General features: G+C 37.4%; 1 protein-coding gene across 1 annotated transcript in view; it reads left to right on the top strand.

Annotated features, from left to right (window-relative positions):
- HERC1 (HECT and RLD domain containing E3 ubiquitin protein ligase family member 1) overlaps positions 1–21,995 on the top strand; it is a 211,431-nt gene that overhangs the window by 131,213 nt on the left and 58,223 nt on the right. The window contains exons 34-39 of the mRNA XM_057488876.1: positions 6,579–6,755; positions 11,469–11,708; positions 12,082–12,165; positions 13,939–14,459; positions 16,323–17,098; positions 18,372–18,570. Of these exons, the coding sequence (XP_057344859.1) occupies positions 6,579–6,755; positions 11,469–11,708; positions 12,082–12,165; positions 13,939–14,459; positions 16,323–17,098; positions 18,372–18,570 (1,997 nt within the window). The remainder of the gene's footprint in view (positions 1–6,578; positions 6,756–11,468; positions 11,709–12,081; positions 12,166–13,938; positions 14,460–16,322; positions 17,099–18,371; positions 18,571–21,995) is intronic.

The raw sequence follows: 21,995 nt of genomic DNA, 5'->3' as shown, positions 1-21,995 counted from the left end.
TTTATGAAGAGTATCATGTCATCTGCAGACAGTGACAGTTTAACTTCTTCTTTACCAATATGGATGCCTTTTATTTCTTTGTATTGTCTGATTGCCATGGCTAGGACCTCCAGAACTATGTTGAATAAAAGTGGAGAGAGTGGGCATCCTTGTCTTGTTCCCGATCTTAAAGGAAAATCTTTCAGCTTCTCGCTGTCAAGTATGATGTTGGCTGTGGGTTTGTCATATATGACCTTCATTATGTTGAGGTAGTTGCCCTCTATACCCATTTTGTTGAGAGTTTTTATCATGAATGGATGTTGAATTTTGTCGAATACCTTTTCAGCATCTATGGAAATGATCATGTGGGTTTTGCCCTTCTTTTTGTTGATGTGGTGGATGATGGTGATGGATTTTCTAATATTGTACCATCCTTGCATCCCTGGAATAAATCCTACTTGATCATGGTAGATAATCTTTTTGATATATTTTTGAATTCGGTTTGTTAATATTTTGTTGAGTATTTTTGCATCTATGTTCATCAGGGATATTGGTCTGTAATTTTTTTGTTGTTGTATCTTTGCCTGGTTTTGGTATTAGAGTGATGCTGGCCTCATGGAAAGAGTTTGGGATAATTCTTTCCTCTTCTACTTTTTGGAAAACTTTAAGAAGGATGGCTATTAGATCTTCACTGAATGTTTGATAAAATTCAGTGGTGAAGCCATCTTGTCCAGGAGTTTTGTTCTTAGGTAGTTTTTTGATTACTGATTCAATTTCACTGCTGGTAATTGGTCTGTTTATATTTTCTGTTTCTTCCTGGGTCAGCCTTGGAAGGTTATATTTTTCTAGAAAGTTGTCCATTTTTTCTAGGTCATCCAGTTTGTTAGCATATAATTTTTCATAGTATTTTAAAATAATTCTTTGTATTTCTGTGGTGTCCAAAGTGATTTTTCCTTTCTCATTTCTGATTCTATTTATGTGTGTAGACTTTTTTTCTTGAAAAGTCTGGCTAGGGGTTTATCTATTTTGTTTATTTTCTCAAAGAACCAGCTTCTGCTTTCATTGATTCTTTCTTTGTTTTATTCTTCTCAATTTTATTTATTTCTGCTCTAATCTTTATTATCTCCCTCCTACTGATTTTATGCCTCTTTTGTTCTTCTTTTTTTAGTTGCATTAATTATGAGTTTAGACTGTTGATATGGGATTGTTCTTCTTTCCTGGGGTAGGCCTTTTTTGCAATATAGTTACCTCTTAGCACGGCCTTTGCTGTGTCCCACAGATTTTGTGGTGTTGAATTATTGTTGTCACTTGTCTACATATATTCTTTGATCTCTGTTTTTATTTGGTCATTGATCCATTGGTTATTTAGGAGCATGTTGTTAAGTCTCAATGTGTTTGTGGGCTTTTTTGTTTTCTTTGAGTAATTTATTTCTAGCTTCATACCTTTGTGATCTGAGAAACTGGTTGGTACAATTTCAATCTTTTTGAATTTACTGAGGCTCTTTTTGTGTATGATCTATGCTTGAAAATGTTCCATGTGTACTTGAGGAGAATGTGTATTCTGCTGCTTTTGGGTGTAGAGTTCTGTAGATGTCTGTTAGATCCATCTGTTCTGATGTGTTGTTCAGTGCCTCTGTCTCCTTACTTATTTTCTGTCTGGTTGATCTGTCCTTTGGAGTGAGTGGAGTGCCAAAGTCTCCTAGAATGAATGTATTGCATTCTATTTCCCCTTTTAATTCTGTTAGTATTTGTTTCACTTATGTAGGTGATCCTGTGTTGAGTGCATAGATATTTATAATGGTTATATCTTCTTGTTGGATTGACCCCTTTATTATTATGTAATGTCCTTCTTTGTCTCTTTTGAGTTTCTTTGTTTTAAAGTCTATTTTGTCTCATACAAGTACTGCAGCTCCTGCTTTTTTCTCCCTATTAGTTGCATGAACTATCTTTTTCCATCCCTTCACTTTTAGTCTGTGTATGTCTTTGGGTTTTAAGTGAGTCTCTTATAGGCAGCATATAGATGGGTCTTGTTTTTTTATCCATTTAGTAACTCTATGTCTTTTGATTGGTGCATTCAGACCATTTACATTTAGGGTAATTATCAATAGGTATGTACTTATTGCCATTGCAGGCTTTAGATTCCTGGTTACCAAAGGTTCAAGGTTAACTTACTGTCTAAGAGTCTAACTTAACTCACTTAGTATGCTATTACAACACAATCTAAAGGTATATTTATTTTTTTCTCTTCCTTTTTCTTCCTCCTCCATTCTTTATATATCAGGGATCATATTCTGTACTCTTTGTGTATCTTTTGACTGACTTTGGGGGTAGTTGATTCAATTTTGCATTTGCTTAGCAATTTATTGTTCTACTTTCTTTACTGTGATTTTATTACCCCTAGTGACAGCTATTTAGCCTTGGAACACTTCCTTCTATAGCATTCTCTCCAAAATACACTGAGGATGGTTTGTGGGAGGTAAATTCTCTCAGCTTTTGCTTATCTGGAAATTGTTTAATCCCTCCTTCAAATTTAAATGATAATCTTGCCAGATGGCATATTCTTGGTTCACGGCCCTTTTGCTTTCTTGCATTATATATATCATGCACTCCCTTCTGGCCTGTGAAGTTTCTTTTGAGAAGTCTGATGACAGCCTGATGGGTTTCTTTTGTATGTGATCTTATTTCTCTCTCTGGCTGCTTTTAATAGTCTGTCCTTATCCTTGATCTTTGCCATTTTAATTATTTATGTCTTCATGTTGTCTTCCTTGGGTCCCTTGTGTTGGGAGATCTGTGCACCTCCATGGCCTGAGAGACTGTTTCCTTCCCCAGATTAGGGAAGTTTTCAGCAATTAACCTCCTCAGAGACACTTTCTGTCCCTTTTTCTCTCTCTTCTTCTTCTGGTATCCCTATAAATGAATTTTGTTTTGTTTGGATTGGTCACACAGTTCTCTCAATATCTTTCATTCTTAGAGATCTTTTTTTCTCTCTGTGCCACAGCTTCTTTGTATTCCTCTTCTCTAATTTCTATTTCATTTATCATCTCCTCCACCTTATCTAATCTGCTCTTAAAACCCTCAGTTGTTTTCCTTAATGATTGGATCTCCAGCTGGAATTTGTTCCTAAGTTCTTAAATATTTTTCTGTACCTCCATGAGCATGTTTAGGATTTTTATTTTGAAATCTCTTTCAGGTAGATTGATGAGATTAGTTTCATTTGACTCTCTTTCTGGTGTTTGTACAATTTTGGTTTGAACCAGGTCCTTTAATGTTTCATATTTGTATGTGGTGCCCTCTATTGCACAGAAGCTCTACTCTTTGGAGCTGCTCAGCCCATGGAGCAGTGTCAGGGGTCGCAGGGGAGCAGTGCTGGTGCCTGGGGGGTGGAAAGAGCTGTCTCCTGCTTCCCAGCTGCAGTGCCTGTCTCCACTGGCAGAACCAGTGGGCTGAGCACACAGGTGTAAGCCTCTGTGCTTTGTGTCTGTAGCTGCTGTAGGCAGGGCCTCCCTTGGGCTGGCCTGATGCCAGGGCAGGGACTGCCGGTTTGCGAGCAGGTGCCAGCAGGCCAGGAGGAAGGCACAGCAGGCTGTGTGTCATGGTGGGAGGCCTTGGAGCTGCGTATCCAGCCAGTGGGATGGAGCGCCTGAAGCTCCTGAAAGTTCCAACCTGCTGGGCAGAGGGCACCTGTACAATTTTGTCTACCTGTCCTTTCTCCTGAGCAATAAGCTCTGTGCAATCCTTGCCCCTTTAGCAGCCCTCTCACTGTTAGGAAGTCTCTCAAACTGCCCACCTTTCTTTTGTCCCAGAGCAGGGGGATATGGATCCCTGTTTTCCATTAAGCAGCTGGAATCTCAGTCTCTCCAGGTATTCTGCCTGTCTTAGCTTTCCAGCCCCACTAATCACCAGAGCACCATGCAATATAGGTTTGTGCTACCAGAGCAAATCTCCAGGGCTGGGTGTTCAGCAGTCCCAGGCCTCCACTCCCTCCCTGCTCCGTTTCTCTTCCTCCCGCCGGTGAGCTGGGCTGGGGGAAGGACTTGGGTACCAGCGGATCATGGCTTTGGTATGTTACCCTGTTCCGTGAGGCCTCTTCTTTTCTCCAGGTGTATGCCATCTGGTGCAGTCTTCTTTCATGTTGCTCTTTCAGGATTGATTGTATTAATTATATTTTTGTAGTATATGTGGTTTTAGGAGGAAGCCTCTGTCTCACCTCTCACGCCGCCATCTTTAATCCTGTCCCTCAAGTCTAGCCTTCTTTTGTGTTCAAAACACTGTCTTCTCCTAGATCTCTTTATACCCTCTGCCAATCCTTGATTCCCTCTTGAAGAATCTCTCCTTTGGTGCTACTTTCTTCTTATCTCCATCCCATACTCTGGTGTTCCTCACAGTTCTAACCTTATCTTTTCAGCAGTCTCAGTTACACCCATGACCATTCTCACCTACATGCAGTGCCTTCAAAACTTAAACGCTAGCCCAGGTATCTCCCCCTCAAACCTTTCCTCTTTTCTTCCTGTCTCATTGTTTATTGATGATACCTCCATTCACCTAGCTTTCCAAACCTGAAGTCCTGGGAATTCTAGACTTTCCTAATGTCCCCATGCAGGTAATCACTAGGCCTCACTGATTTTATTCAGCAGAATCCATTCATTTAGCTATCTTAATCCTTCCTTTGATTCATGATTCTACACTTTTCTGGTTTTCCTTCTGTCTTAGTACAATGGCCTCTTCTTCTCATTCTCTTTCATTGTTTCTTCCTCCTCTATTTAAGTGTTAGAATATCCCAAGGCTTAGTCTCTAGACCCTTTCTTTTTCAGAACTATCACCCCTATTATCTTTCCTTTACCCAACAAAACCTTATTCAGACCCACATGCCATCAATCTCCAAATTTTTAATTCCACTTCTGACATTTTCCCTGAACTCCAGACTTACGTACCCATCTTCTACTTATCACTTGAATGAAAGTCTAATAGGCATCTCATGCTCAGTAGCATCTTTGATAGTATCCTTAGTTCTGTCAGATCCTGTTCTTTCTCCAGGCCTTCCCATCTTCCTACTTAATGACTTAGCAAAAAAGCCTGGGAGTTTTCCTTGGTTCTTTTCTTTCTGTAACCTCCCTCCCCCATTTTCCTTATCATACAATCTCTAAGTCCTGTTGACTTGTCTGTAAAAGATAACTTGAATTTGCCCACCTCCTCATTCCTCTGTCATCACCCTATCCAAGCAACTATCATCTCTGGTCTAGACTGTGCAATGGCATCCTAATTGGTCTTTCTGATTTTCCATTATTTACTCTCTATAGTCTATTCTATACACAAGATCCATAGTGATCCTTTAAAATAATAAATCAGAGCATGTTGGTCCACTGCTTAAAACCTTCCAGTGGTTTCTGAGCATTCTTGGTATAAAATGAAGAACTCCATGTTCTCTTCCTTTGCTCATTCCACTCTCAGCAACTACCTTGTTACTGTTTCTTAAGCACATTAAGCTAGTTCCTTCTTTTGGGCTTTGCACTGGCTATTTGTAGAATACTTCCCTTAGATATATGTGTCAGAAGTTAACTTATTCAGGTCTCAGCTGAATTGTCACTTCTTCAGAGAGTTCTTTCTTAATCCTCAATCTAGAGTTAGTTGCCACACACTTTGTTATATCACCTGTTTTAATTTCAACACAGAACTTACTACCTGATATTTTCTAGCTTACATATTTTTTTTTCACCATCTACCAGAATATAAGTTCTATGAGAGCAAGACTTTTTCTGTCTGATATACTCCTGAGTATATAGGACCTGGTGTAGTACCTGGCACATAGTAGATGCCTAATAAATACTCACTGAATGATTGAGTGAATTCAGGTCCTCAGTGTTTCTTACCTGAACTCTTGCAGTGATCTTCTGATTGGTATCTCTGCCTTCATCCAGTATACTCCTGGTAAAACAATGTTTAGTAAACACAAATCTGATTGGAGATTGTTTATACAAATCATTTTGTGTAGGCACTCCCTATTGTCTATAGAGTGAAGTTCAAACTTAAAATGGCATCTAAGGCCTTTCATGATTTTGTTCATCTTCTTGTTCTAGTCTCTTTTTCTGCCAGTGTCATCCTCCAGACAGTCCACAGTACTTGCAGGTACTTTAAGTCACTGAACTCTGTTGCACTCCTGCGTATTGGCACATGCCTTACATACTACACAAAATGCCTTTCTTTACTTAATGCCTTAGCTGCTTAATGCCTTCTCATCATCGAGAACTAAGTTCAGAAGTTACTCTCTTTTGAGTGCTTCTCTTATTCTTTCCAAGCCTAGTTAGACACTTACACTTTTATGTTTCTCCTATACCTGTTATGTGACTGTTACTCTCTCACTACAATACTGGTGTTATTTATTTGCCTTTCTGTCCTCTAATTGGACTGTCCTCTAATTGCATAGTTTGCTCTTTATGGGCATGGACCATGCTGTGTTTATCATTGTGTTCCCATTGTCTGCACAGTAACTGGCACATAGTAGAAATATTTAATATTTGTAGAATCAAACCAAGGGGTCTTAGAGTATATATTAGCTAACATCTGAGTTACTCCAAAGTACTGACCAACTTCCTTTCTGGTAGAAGCAAGGAGAATTGGAAGAAGAAGATGAGAATCTTCCTATACAAGAAGTATCCTTTGACCCGGAGAAAGCTCAGTGTTGCCTAGTGGAGAATGGACAGATTTTAACTCATGGCAGTGGAGGAAAAGGATACGGATTGGCATCAACTGGAGTAACTTCTGGGTGCTATCAGTGGAAGGTATGTAGAATTCCAATTGGTTTTTACCATTTTGCATTTTGTTTTTTTGGTCCTTTTCCCACAGGTTCTTATAAAAAAAAAGTATGCAAAGACTTTTAAAAAAATCATCATACATAAATGTTCTAGTATTATATAAAATGTCAACATGAATGGAAAGTGAATGAAAGATATACAGGAATTCTATTCTTTTTGTTAACTCTTCTATAATTCTAAAATTATCTAAAAAAATTTTTAAATGAACATTTAATGTATCATTATAATCCCTCCTAGGAAGGGCCACACAGGTCACACCCAGCAATGAAAATGCAGTAATAGGTGTGTGATGTTTCTGCCTGGGAAAGCCTATTAGAGACTCAAACTCAATGCCCAAGATTTTTACTGGGTATTTGGTCACTTTGGGTATTTATATCCCTCTGCCTGGCATATACTAAAATTTTAGATTCTCAGAAGGAAAGCAGGTGTTTATTATAAACCCTATTGTTGTACAGTCTAGGCACAATGAGCCACCCTTATCAGGGAAAATTTTTATCAGTGTAGGGAACTGGTTACCAGTCTACTTTTCAGATGCCAGCTGAGGGCCAACACTGGCAGGTCTTTCTAAGGCTAGCAGTCTCTGCTCTGTTAACTCTTTTTTTTTTTTTGCATAGTTTGCCTCCTTGGCTTTTTGCTGCAGTGTCTTTACAGTAACGTTACTATCAATAGGATCCCATGCAGTAGGGTGAAATAAACCTGTAATATAAACTTTGGTTATGCGTTTTAGGGGTCCTAGACTTAACCAGTTAAAACAAATCTCATTAACCATAAAGGTCTTAATAAGCCATCTTCAAAAAACAACTTTGTCCTTAAGTTTTTGTATTAACTTTTAAAAACTGGCTTAGGCATCAAGGTAGCCCAGCACAACTCTGGCCAGTCCAAGGCTCAGGTAGTGTCATGATAGGGTACACACACAAAGTATTTCTATATGGTCCCAGAGGGCATACACATATCCCTGGAAACGAAGAGTTTATCACTGTTAGGATGCCCCTAATCAGGATGTAAAGTAATCAGTCAGAACACATTAACAAGGCTCCAGTGTGACTTCCCACTCTGGGGCCGCCCATGCTCTGTTCCCACTGCAGTCTGAATAATTGAGTTGAGTTCTTGGTTTCAGAGGGACTGCCTAAAGGCAGTCATTTAAATGGTGGATGACATTTGTAGGTATTCTGTGGAAAAAGTGTAAGATGGGGGCCACTCCTTTCTTATAATTTGTCAGGTGTGATGGGAGGCTCAGCAGTCAGTTTGAATTTAAAGTGCTCACAGCAGCCTTCAAGGCAAGATGGGTTTCCCCCGCCACCCCCCCACAGGAGGAACAGTTCTTAAAAACAAATATCATTAATGCCCTCCCTATTCCTCATCCTTTCCTAGGGCCCAGGCTTCTGGCTCTTCTCCCTTATTCTGAAGTCAGTGTGTCCCATTTAGTAATTTTTTTAGTTTTTTTCAATCATTTTTTTATCTTCATCTAGACCTTTTGTCCAGAAGGGTTGACTGAAAGAGAGAGAAAGAATTTTCACATAAAAACATTTTTATACAACTTAACCAGAAAGGTTAGGAATTGGTCAGGACAAAATCTCAATGAAATTCTTTTTTCAAAGTAAGTTTACAAAGCCTTCTACCTCTTTTCTCCTAATCATGTATCCAGTGAGCAGCCTAGGAAAGATCAATCTCTTTGGGGACAGCTTCATTTAATAAACTGCCTTACTAAGGTGTGTATTTCAGAAGAAAGATGAGACAGGTAGAGTCAAACTATCAGTCAGTTGTTTCAAAGTGCAACTAATTCAAAAAGCTGAACATAATAAATCAACATCAGTGGGACAAACCCTAAGAAGAAGTCAAAAGTCGATTCTGTTATGAGTAGAAAGAGGGATTATACTCCCTGCAGTATTACCTCCTCCATCTTTCAGAAGAAATCCCAAGTCAGGAATGTTATCAGTTTCTGTGTGGAAATAATAGAGCCAGTTAGCAGCTCAAATTAAGATGGTTCCATCAGAGAACAAGCCCTTTCCCAGGGACGTCTGCAAGAGATCTGGGTAGTCCAGCTAGAATCCATAATGTTTTCATAGTTTATGGCCCCACAGAGGAGTCCTAAATCTGTAACAGTCCCAGAGTTTGAGTTTATTCAATGGCCAGTCCCTGCTTTTAGTTGAGTACAGTTCATACTGGGTTGAAACAGTCCATAGCACACAATGTCAGGTTTTAGGTACAGACAAATAGAATCTATGACTTTAAGATTCTAAAAAGCTAGCAACTCTTTTGACAATAATAAAGCCAAGCCTAGATGCTGTAGGACTAGACAGCTGTATTTTAAGTCTAAGTGATAAGCAAGGCTTTCCTAAATTCTTTTTGCTTTGTCAGTCTTAGAGTCCAAATTTACCCTCTCAAAAATATGCACTTCAGGCTGGAAAATCATCAGCCTCTAAGGATCAGACACCTGATTTTATAAGAAACCATTGGCAACTAAAAACTGCTGTTTAAAACTCTTAAGTGTATATCTTCTTCTGGAGATTGCCTCTCTTTTATTTTGTGTCCCTTTTTCAGGAGGTTCTGTTAGGCAAAAATCAGCAAAAAATCATCAGTTATGGAGACCTGTTTTGTTTCCACTACTCAAGGACTTGAATTAACCCAGCAGTGGCTAAAAGCAAAGCAACAAGTTGGATCCTACTAATATGTTTTCCTTTGCAGCTGATCAGGATGATCCTTTAGCATTTATGCAGCTACACACATATAATATTATACATCAGTTTTTAGCATACATCCAGATGCAATTACAAAAACAAAGCTATTTCTGAAAATTTACTTTTCCCCCTCAAATCTCAAGTTTACTCAAATCCCTAGCAGTAAATTTAGCATTTTCAGGGTTATTGGTTGGATAGGTTGGGTGTGGGGCATGGGGGTGGGGTGGGACTTGAAGCTAAAGAAGATAACTTGGAGAGGTTTTCTTTTCTCTTTGTTTTTCTGAGGTTTATTTAAAGCTTTGCTTCAGCCCAGGGAACTGATTTAACCCTTTTTCTTCTTTCTTGAAGGAAAGAACAACATAGACTTCTCATGTGTTTGATTTACCCAAAACTCACCTTCAGGGACTTTTGAACTCTTTTCCCTCCCACTTGCAGGAGAGATCAACTACAAACTCATTTTTATCTTTTGGCCCATCCAAAACCCATTAATGGGAATATTTGAGCCTTTTCTTTTCCTGCCTAGAGGAGAGAACATGGATTTTATCCTGGCTGCTCTTTTTGCTTCACTTTAGCTAGCAAGGCCAAAAGCAGCTAGGCTATCCAGTGAACCAACTCTCCTGTGGTTGGATCTATTATTTTTGAATTCCAGAGGTAACTTCCACTTACAACAGATAGCAGCTCACCTGCCATTTCATAACACATGTAAGTCCATAGCCACCAGGCATCACTTTTGTCTTTCCCCATTTCTCCCTCTCTTTTCCCCAAATAACACAGTTACTATATTTTAATGAGTTGGAATTGTTCTGGTGAATCGCATTGTTGCCACCACTGTCTGGCGGTCCCCAAGATCACCCCTATAGTTAAAGATTTGCTGGGCAGACTTGTAGGATTCAACATATAGATGTGCTCATGACAGACTTACAATAATGAAGGAAGGATATATAGTCAGGTAATAAGGGAAAAAGACACAAAGCCTAGAGGAATCCATGTGCAAATTTCCTTACTTCTCTCCCCTCCATAAGGGATTACAAAACAGTGAAGTGGAGCAACATGTCTGTGATGTTATAGAGAAGCCCAAGAGACTTAGCACCCAAGATTTTTACTGGGGGCTGGTCATAAAGGTATTCTGTGCCTCTATGTACCAAAATTCTAGACTCCCAGAAGGAAAGCAGTGTTTAGCATAAGCCACATTGTTTGTTCAAACATTCTAGGCCTGGTGAGCCACCCTTACCACTTAGGGAAAGTTTTGTATCATGTAGGAAACTTTACCAGTTGAATTCTCAGATAGTAGCCAAGGGCCAGCATTACAAGTATGCCTTTTTAAAGATAGCAGTCTCAGACCTTCTATATTAACTCTTTTCTGCATATATATATATATATATATATATATATACACACACACACACACACACACAAAAGGGAATAGTTATAAAATTTGTATGTAAAGAATTGAAGCTTTCCATCAATAATTTCTTGGCCTAAACATAACTTCCTCAGCTTCATAATTAAGATGTACTTCAAAATTGTTTATTTTAAATAAAATAGTCAAAGATTATTCTAAATGCTCTAAAAGATAAAGATTAAATAGGTTTAAAAACCTAAATGATGAAAAAAATTTGTATGTTATTTTCTCTTAGGCTGAAGGGGATAAAGAGGCACAGTATCTCAGTCATAGTTGTATATTAGTCATAGGGATGAAAATATAGCATAGAGAATATAGTCATGATTCTGGAACATCTTTGTTGACAGATAGTGACTACACTAGTTGAGGTGAGCATTTAATAATGTAGATAATTGTCAAATCACTATGTTATATACCTGAAACCAATACAATATTGTATATCAACTATACTTCAATAAAAAAAATAATAAACTTACTATATTCCTATGACTGCATAAATATTATTTATAAACATATTCCTTAGTATTGTTTTATGCAATTAGTATAATTAATAGAAACAGGTGTTTTGAACATTAGTGAACATTACCACTTTCATTTTAGTTTTACATTGTGAAGGAAAACAGAGGCAATGAAGGCACGTGTGTTGGAGTTTCTCGCTGGCCAGTACATGATTTTAACCACCGTACTACCTCAGATATGTGGCTCTATCGGGCCTACAGTGGTAACCTCTATCACAATGGAGAACAGACTCTGACATTGTCCAGCTTTACTCAAGGAGATTTCATTACCTGTGTGTTAGACATGGAAGCCAGGACCATATCCTTTGGGAAAAATGGAGAGGTACTGAAACTCATTTATAATAGCATGTTTTCTCATTTTTATGTATACTCAACTAAGTTATTCAAGTGCTAATTACTCAATTTATAGATTATCTACTCTTCTCTGTCTTTTCTCTAATATCTTTTGGTTCTTATAGTATTTACCAGCAGCAAAAAACAGAAAGATAGTAAAATCTCTGTTAAGATTTTTGAAGCAGATGAATAAATTAAGATCATTTATTATATGTGAAATTTCCTTGGTTAACAAGGTGAATTGAGATTTGTTCTGGTAACTTTTGTTCTGTCTCAGTAGAGCTTTGAATCTTAATGTGATTGGGTATTACCAACTTTTAAAAGTATTTTTGTTTCCTTTTCTTTTCATGGCCACCCTGTAGGAACCCAAATTAGCTTTTGAAGATGTGGATGCAGCAGAGTTGTACCCATGTGTAATGTTCTATAGTAGCAACCCAGGGGAAAAGGTAATGAAATTTCAAACTTTATTCTTAAGCATAAAGGATATTTGTCATTTTTTAAATTAATATTCATTAGCATCAAATAGAATTTATAAATATAATGAGCTATTTCTACCACTAAAAGTAACCTGCTCAGATACTTTACTCTTCTAGAAGAAGGTAAGATTACTTTTAGAAATTGCCATCACTCTTTATTAGACATTATTTGATATTCTGGCAATTTGAATACAGTGAGTCAACTTTCGAAACTATGTGCAATTATAGGAATTATAGGAAGTAGTTTAGGGATAATCTGGTTCATTAGCAGTTATGCCTATGAAATAGAAGTCTAAAAATAACCTTAAATGTAATCAGATACCACTAGCTAAATAATGGAAGTTCCAGTTGTGATGGGAAGCTGTCTTTTATTCATTTAGTTGATGGGTTGCTCAGATCTTGTAGATGGTATAAATTTGAACCCTAAACATTCAGGAGGATGGTATTAAAAAGATACCCTCTCACTAAAAACTTTTTTTTTCTCCTCATCTAAAACCTAGGCTGAGACAAACTTCTCTGTGGTCTCTCTGTGCTGGTTGGTGGGTGAATTTGTTTTCTATCCCAAGCTTTCACTTGAGGATGTAGTATAGTCTAGGTTTGGTCTCCAGAATTTCTAGTTATTTTTTTAATAGAAAGCTTTCATTCTATCTTATATATAGTATTTCTATAATACAAGTGCTGGACTTGGTAAATCTTAACCGTGATATTTTCCTTTTATTCTGTGCTTTTAAATATATCTTTAAAATTTTTCAAGTAGGTATAATTTAAGGCTAGCTGTTGATGAGAGAGGGAACTGCTTCTTGAACAGGTAGTTAACAAAACTGAATTGGAGATAAAATAAAGAGGCAACCCAGTACCTGCCATCATCCCTTTAATATTATCCCTGATAACATTCTTGCAGCCCACAATAGGTTCTGGTATGTTCTGGTTGGAATAATGGCCTCTTGCTTCCCACCATCTGTGAACTTTGAAGGAATTCATTCAACCTTAGACAATATATCAATTAATTTATTCTGCCTAGAAGCCTTTTCTGATAAGTTTTGGAATTGGTGAAAATAATACTGATTATAGTTAACATTTTTTGAACATTTACTGTGTGTCTGACACTACTAATAAGCACTTTATGTGCATAGTTTCATTTAATCTTTAAAATAACCATAAGAGACAGATACTATTATTAGTGCCATTTTTTTCAGATGAAAAAACTGAGATTTAGTTCCCGAGATTATGCATAATTGATTTGAACATAATTCTTGTTCTTCTTTTAACTTCTATGTCTTAGTTGAAATGTATGCCCAGATTGAGAATATCTCAGTTATCTAGATTTATTATTTTTTCTTTGTGCCATTGAACAATATATCATGGTCCCAGGGCTCATTATTTTGGAGTCTTAAGGATGGGAGTAAATAGATCCTCAAGGCTTTTTTTTTTGGACTAAATTGAGTCAGCCATTTACATCTTGGACTATATCCATCTTTTTGGTGGCAACAACAGTTCTGATACTCACAAGCTGTAGGAAGTTTAAATGACAGGGCAGCTTATTTCAGAAGACCGTACTGCTTTTAACTTTAATAGCTCTATAATATTTGCTCACTCCTTATTGGGGTCCAGTGATACAATACACGTGGATTAGGAGACCAAACACTAGTTCAACATGGGATTCCATGTGCTGGAATTTATAATGACTAATAATTAAGGAGAATTATTAATATCATATATTTGCTGGCCTCTTTTCTCTTATAGGTGAAAATTTGTGATATGCAGATGCGTGGCACACCACGAGACTTACTTCCAGGAGACCCCATTTGTAGTCCAGTAGCAACAGTGCTTGCGGAGGCCACTATTCAGCTTATCCGTATCCTTCACCGAACAGACCGTTGGACTTACTGCATTAACAAAAAAATGATGGAAAGGCTGCACAAAATTAAGACATGTATTAAAGAGTCAGGTCAGAAGCTAAAGAAAAGCCGCTCGGTTCAAAGCCGAGAGGAAAATGAGATGAGAGAGGAGAAAGAGAGCAAAGAGGAAGAGAAAGGTAAACATAATAGACATGGCCTTGCTGACCTCTCAGAGCCGCAGCTGAGGACCCTTTGCATAGATGTGTGGCCTGTGCTGGCAGTGATAGGAGGAGTTGATGCTGGTCTTAGAGTTGGAGGTCGGTGTGTTCACAAGCAAACTGGGCGCCATGCCACGCTGCTGGGAGTGGTCAAAGAGGGCAGCACGTCTGCCAAGGTCCAATGGGATGAAGCAGAAATTACAATCAGGTATGATCTGTTGAGTTACACTTTTAGCAAAAGAGTATTTAATGGTGAAATGGGCCATTGCCTATGGACAGTGAGTAATTATGTATTTTAGGTGAGCTGCCAGTTAAATTTTTTAAATAATTTCTTTTTTATACAACTGGGTGTAAGTACTGTGGTTTCATAAAGGAATATTTCCCAAACCTATGTTTCTTGGAATACTAGTGGTTTGAAAAATACATAGTTTTTTGTTTTGTGTAGTGAAGAAATGGTAAATTCACTAGTTAGGCATAAACCAGGGTCCTTCTTTCTATTTTTCATGTGACTTACTGTTTTTTTATCATTTCCGTTATACACTGGAATAGAAAAAAGCCAGCCAGCAGAGCATTAGTTATATTTTGTGTAGGAGGGTTTTGAATGTAGAAAGGGAACATTTGAGTGACTAACATTAGGTTTTGGAATAACTATGATTTTAAGTGTTCTTGCCCTTTTTTTTAAAGCATATATTTTTATCCCCTCACTGTGCAAAATTTTGGATAGATATGAAAATTGCATATATTTGACACAAACTGTGTACTTAAAAGCATTTAGATATGTTTAGATAGGATTTGTGTGAAATAGAAATGTTATATGTTTAAAAGGAAGGATGTCAAGTGTTTCCATCAATAAGAGGACTGCTTGTCTAATGATTCTATTTATTTGCATCATTTGAAATATGGATTTATTGATATTGTATAACTTCATTATACTGCCTACAATGATTCCTTTATTAATGGTATATAGTTAATTTTGTATATTATTTAGTGTTAATATGACATGGGACAGTATCTAAAATAGTGGTTCTTAGGTATTTTTTAGAGGTAGTGCTGTTTTAGAATCTAGCAATAGCTATGGACTCTCTCAGTTGAAAAGTATACACTCACAAGGTTTACACACAATTTCAAGAGTTGATGGACTCTACCTCCCCGTACTCTACCAAGCTGAAAAACCAATGAAGATTTTACAATGTTAAGTGAAAGTATCTACCTTTTCTTTTGTATTTTGCCTTGTTTCAGAAAGGATTTATGATGCCTTATTAAGATGCATACTCTATCTAAATGAGCAAATTAAAACAAGTAAGAAAAATGAGGCAAAGGAAAAATAAGATTAGGAAAGTTAAACTAGAACCAGGATTTAGGTTAATCCACCAAATGTATGCCACCAGACTTTGTGTACTCGCTAAGGCTTTCTCTTACATTTTATATAATTATAACATTTTTAAAGTTCAAGCAATTTTTTTACCAAATATGAGAAAATATGTGATCATGTTTTTGCTTAAACTATAAAGTAGACACATTAATCAAACACTACGAAGTAAATTTTTTAATGAAGCACAGTGTTCTCTTATAAGTGACCATTCCCCATACAGTGAACTAGACTTATTAACAGACTTTCCAAATAGCTTACATCAGGGATTGACAAACTCCATCCCTCCTACTTCCTGTTTTTGTAAGTAAAGTTACACAGCCACACCCATTCCTTTAGGTATATTAATGGCTGCTTTCACATTACAGTGGCAGGGTTGAAAGTTTGCAAGAGAGATTGTGTGGCCTACAAAGTCTGCTCTTCACAGAAATTTTTCTAATTCCTGGCTTATGTTACATAATAACAAATATTTTTATTTGAAAGCACATGCATGTCTCATTGCTTTTCCATTTAACATCACATCTCCTCATTTTCTCATAATAGATTCATTTTTCTCTGTTTGTAATGACTCCTCTAGTTTGTGTAAAGTATTCTTTGTACTGTGTACATGATGCATCTTATTTTGTCTACATTATTTTCTGTGCCTTCCTCCTGTCTATCCCTCACTTGCTTCTTCCTGTGTCATTCTGATCTTTATTAAAGCTTCCCAACTTTTTGGTCGCCTAGTGATACTCCACTGTATAATCTGGAACCCTGTGAACCACTGCCTTTCGATGTGGCACGATTCCGAGGCCTGACAGCTTCTGTGTTGCTGGACCTCACATATTTGACCGGCATTCATGAAGACATGGGCAAGCAGAGCATCAAGCGGCATGAAAAGAAACACCGACACGAGTCTGAGGAGAAAGGGGATGTTGAGCAGAAAATTGAGAGTGAATCTGCTTCAGATACACGAACAGGCTTAACATCTGACGATATCAAAAGCCAGGGTACCCTGAGCTCCAAGTCAGAAAATGAGATAGCTTCATTTTCTTCAGATCCAACACTGCCAAGTGTGGAATCCCAGCATCAAGTAATAGAAGGAAAAAGAAAAAATCATGAACACATATCCAAAACCCATGACATAGCCCAGTCAGAAATCAGAGCAGTCCAGCTGTCCTATCTCTACCTTGGTGCTATGAAATCACTTAGTGCTCTTCTTGGCTGTAGTAAGTATGCTGAGCTGTTGCTTATACCAAAAGTTCTGGCTGAAAATGGCCACAACTCAGACTGTGCAAGCTCTCCAGTTGTTCATGAAGACGTGGAGATGCGTGCAGCCCTGCAGTTCTTGATGCGACACATGGTGAAGCGAGCGGTCATGCGGTCACCCATAAAGAGAGCGTTGGGATTAGCTGATCTGGAACGAGCTCAAGCCATGATCTATAAATTAGTGGTCCATGGGCTTTTGGAAGACCAGTTTGGGGGCAAAATTAAGCAAGGTATGTTATCAGATTTGTTTTTTGTTTTTGTGCTGTTAAAATTATTTGTAATTGTCAGAAATGACATATTCTGTAAGTGATTTATAAAAGGTGGGGTTTTTTTGTTTTGTTTTGTTTTTTTGGCCAAAGCAATTCTCACATTGTTTTTCTTTTGCAAGGCAAACAGTTCTTTTCTGTTTCTTGTATATGAGTAATCATCTCTCTACCTATAATTTTCTACTTTAAACCTATACTAACATTAAAACTTAGTAATTAGTACTGCATTTTACAAATTGAAATTTAACTTGTGCCACAAACATACTCAAGTATTTATTGATCTTACTAAAAATATATATTATTCTGATAACTTCTCAGAGACATTAAAGGACATTTTAAAGTACTACTTTCATAGACTATACTGTACATAAAAAACCTTGTTTTATCTTTTATTTTCACATTCAAAAATAAAAATGACATTCATTCAGTAAATGTTTAATGAGTCCTTACCATGTGCTAGGTATTCTTCTAAGTTCTAGGGAGTTAGCAATGAACAAAACAAAGTTCCTTGCCTTCATGGAGCTTCCAGTTCTTTTATTCCTCCTTTCCCTTTCTCTTCTTCCTTGTCATTCGCCTACTCCCCTCCTTTCTTTCTTAGCTTAGACAGTAAATGGGCAGAGAGAGGTGTGTGGTGCACATAAATAGGAATGTTAAGATCATGGTGATTATGAAGGTAAGTGGCTTGTTAGCAAACTTAGTAGAGTTAGCTATCTTTGAGGCAACTGCTATCTTGATTATGTTTAATTGTAGGCTCCCGTACCAGATAAGAATCATACTTTGTAAGCTCTTACACATTTTTTTTATGCTTGGAATTTACTTTGTGAGGCATTGTCCTTTTTAGAGCATGGAGTTTCTGTCCAAGTTATTATTCTTGAATTTGCATGTCTTTGTCTTTGTTTCAAGACTAAAGATATACATCAAAATCAAAATGCTAAGAAAGCAGCTTTAGTGATCACATTATCTTTAGAAAACCTCTGGTCAAATCTAACAAGCAGAAGTTAGAATTTTTTGTTTTCTCTAAAAAAATAAATGAGTAATTACAAGGGCTTCCTGCATCATTATCTGTAGAGTTTATAATGAGTACAATAGTGAATACAAGGATGTATATATATGTAAGAACTTCTTTTTCTTTAAATTTCCTAAACATTTCAAATTGAAAGTTAAAAGTTTTCCATCCCTGTGTCACTTTTGAAAAACAAATCCTCACTATTTTCTTAACCTTTACGTTGGTTTACAGAGATTGATCAACAAGCTGAAGAAAATGACCAAGCCCAGCAGGCACAGACGCCAGTTACCACTAGCCCATCAGCTTCGAGCACAACTTCCTTTATGAGCAGCTCGCTGGAGGACACCACAACTGCCACCACTCCAGTCACTGACACAGAAACAGTGCCTGCGTCTGAGTCCCCAGGAGTGATGCCACTAAGTCTTCTCAGGTAGGGAAGTTGACCTTAAAGTCTGCCACATTGATGCCTATGATTCTGAACACGTGATTTTTCTCTTATGAAGAATGTATCCAACTAAATCAAGGTATTATAGAGCAAGAAGGAACCGAAGATAGTATATGTAGTCAAACCTATTTTACTGAAGTTGAAAATGTTCCTCAGAAGTTTGATAACTTGCCCCAAGTCTCACAGCCTGTTAGTGGTAGTCCCAAACCTAATGCAACTGTGCCACTGATGATCAGGTACTTTAGCAGTCTATCTCCTTATAATTATTTTTTTCTGGGGGGCTCTGGGGGAGCTAGTCTTTTAAATATTTTTTCCTCAAAAAGTAAATACTTGTATTTTGAATGTTAGAGCCTCAAGAAAGAGCTCACCTCCATGAAAATAATTTCCTCCTCTCACATTATTTCCCTTTGAAGCTAATTCTTCAACTATTATCTTTATTCTTACTATTAACCAAATAAGTCTACTTTCAAATGAAAGTACATTTCTTAATGATACTTCTTCAGTCAACCAATTTTTAGTAGGTTTATAAATTCCAAATGTTGAAGTGTCTTTTCACTTCAGTTTGCCAGTTTTATATACAAAATGCAAACCTTTGAAAGATCTTTAGAGAGGGACTGTTTTGGGAAGTGAAATAAAATAAAGAGAAGTCAAATGATTAGTCTCCTTTTTTCTTACTTCTTTCCCCCCTTCCCTTAATTGACAAGTCTTTATTGTTCCCAGAGTGTAGAGTGACATCTTAGAAAGTAGAAGAGATACTGGTTGTTATTGATTAATGATTCTCAATTTTTGGTGCACAGAAGAGTCACCTGGGAGGCTTTTAAAGCTTGGGGGCTGTATCCTGTGGCAAGTTTCATTCAGGAAGTCTGGTTGGGCACGTCGTTTACATTTGAATTAAGTGCCCCCAGAGATTTCTGTTGCAGCAGTCTTCAGCTCACACATTGAGAGTTATTGCTCTGCATAGGCAGAAGGAGCCATAATCCCAGTAGCTGCCATTGTCCTGTCCCCACACATTCCTGCCTGTTAGCTTTCTCACTTAAGTAACACAGTTCCAGGAAGTGCTTCTGTTTAAGAAAGAAGGAAGGAGAGGAATGGTGGATATTCAGATATGGTATTTTTTGGGGGGGATGAGCATGAGTTTATACTGCACTTGTAGCAATAAATTCTTTTCTTTTCTTTTTTCTTTTTATTATTAAGGTATCATTGATATACAGTCTTATGAAGGTTTCACATGAATGACATTGTGGTTACTACATTCACCCATATTATCAAGTCCCTGCCACACCCCATTGCAGTCACTGTCAATCAGCATAATAAGATACTATAGTCACTACTTGTTTTTTTCTGTGCTGTACTGTCTTCCCCGTGACCCTCCCTACATTATGTGTGCTAATCATAATGCCCCTTAATCCCCTTCACCCTCCCTCCCAGCCCACCCTCCCAACATCCCTCCCCTTTGGTAACTATAGTCCCTTCTCGGAGTCTGTGTGTGTGCTGCTGTTTTGTTCCTTCAGTTTTGCTTCGTTGTTATACTCCACAAATGAGTGAAATCATTTGATACTTGTCTTTCTCCTCCTGGCTTACTTCACTAAGCATAACACCCTCTAGCTTCATCCATGTTGTTGCAAATAGTAGGATTTGTTTTCTTCTTATGGCTGAATATTATTCCATTGTGTATGTGTACCACCTCTTCTTTATCCATTCATCTACTGATGGATGCTTAGGTTGCTTCCATATCTTGGCTATTGTAAGTAGTGCTGCAACAAACATAGGGGTGCATCTGTCTTTTTGAATCAGGAATCTTGTTTTCTCTGGGTAAATCCTAGGAGTGGAATTATGGGGTCAAATGGTATTTCTATTTTTAGTGTTTTGAGGAACCTCCATATTGCTTTCCACAATGGTTCAATTAATTTACATTCCCACCAGCAGTGTAGGAGGGTTCCCCTTTCTCCACATCCTAGCCAGCATTTGTTGTTCCTTGTCTTTTGGATGTTGGCCATCCTAACTGGTATGAGGTGATATCTCATTGTGGTTTTTATTTGCATTTCCCTGGTAATTAGTGATGTGGAGCATCTTTTCATGTGCCTGTTGGCCCTCTGAATTTCTTCTTTGGAGAATTGTCTCTTCATATCCTCCACCCATTTTTTAATCAGGTTATTTGCTTTTTGGGTGTTGAGGTGTGTGAGTTCTTTATATATTTTGGATGTTAACCCTTTGTTGGATATGTTGTTTATGAATATATTCTCTCATAGCATAGGATGTCTTTTTGTTCTACTGATAGTGTCTTTTGCTGCACAGAAGCTTTTTAGTTTGGTGAAGTCCCATTTGTTCATTTTTGCTTTTGTTTCCCTTGCCTGAGGAGATGTGGTCAGGAAAAAGTTGCTCATGTTTATATTCAAGAGATTTTTGCATGTTTTTTTCCTAAGAGTTTCATGGTTTTCATGACTTACATTCAGGTCTTCGATCCATTTCAAGTTCACTTTTATGTATGGAGGTATACAATAATCCAGTTTCATTCTCTTACACATAACTGCAGTTTTACCAACACAAATTGTTGAAGAGGCTGTCATTTCCCCACTGTATATCCATGGCTCCTTTATTATATATTAATTGATGTATTATTAATTATTGGATAATTAAATAATACTAATTAATTCATCTCTATTCTTTTGCATTGATTTATGGGTCTGTTTTTGTGCCAGTACCAAATTGTCTTGATTACTTTGGCTTTGTAGTAGAGTTTGAAGTTGTGGAATGTAATCACCCAGCTTTATTTCTCCTTCTTGGGATTGCTTTGGCTATTCAGGGTCTTTTGTGGTTCCATATGAATTTTAGAACTATTTGTTCTAGTTTGTTGAGGAATGTTGTTGGTATTTTGATGGGGATTGCATTGAATCTGTAGATTGCTTTAGGCAGGATGACTATTTTGACTATATTAATTCTTCCTATCCATGAGCATGGGATGTGTTTCCATTTATTGGTGTCTTCTTTAATTTCTCTCGTGAGTGTCTTGTAGTTTTCAGGGTATAGGTTTTTCCACGTCCTCAGGTTTATTCTTAAGTGTTTTATTCTTTTTGATGCCATTGTGAATGGAATTGTTTTCCTGATGTCTCTTTCTGCTAGTTCTTCATTAGTATATAGGAATGCAACAGATATCTGTGTATTAATTTTGTATCCTGCAACTTTGTTGAATTTAGTTATTAGTTCTAGTAGTTTTGGGGTGGATTCTTTTGATACAGTTTTTAATGCCTCCAGCAATTACATTATTCAAGGCATTCACAGAGGATCAGTAGCACTGATTCCTTGTTGCCTTTCAAGCTCTGTAGTGTATGCATGGGATTCAGTAGTAAAGTAATTATCCCTTGCTCCCACAGACATTCACCAGGTGTTGTGACTCCTTTCTTCTCAGTCTT

This window comes from Manis pentadactyla, chromosome 11 (genome assembly GCF_030020395.1).
Source record: "Manis pentadactyla isolate mManPen7 chromosome 11, mManPen7.hap1, whole genome shotgun sequence".
NCBI classification, from domain to species: domain Eukaryota; kingdom Metazoa; phylum Chordata; class Mammalia; order Pholidota; family Manidae; genus Manis; species Manis pentadactyla.
Note: the sequence above shows the minus strand (reverse complement) of the source record. Positions and strands in the feature narration are given on the sequence as shown.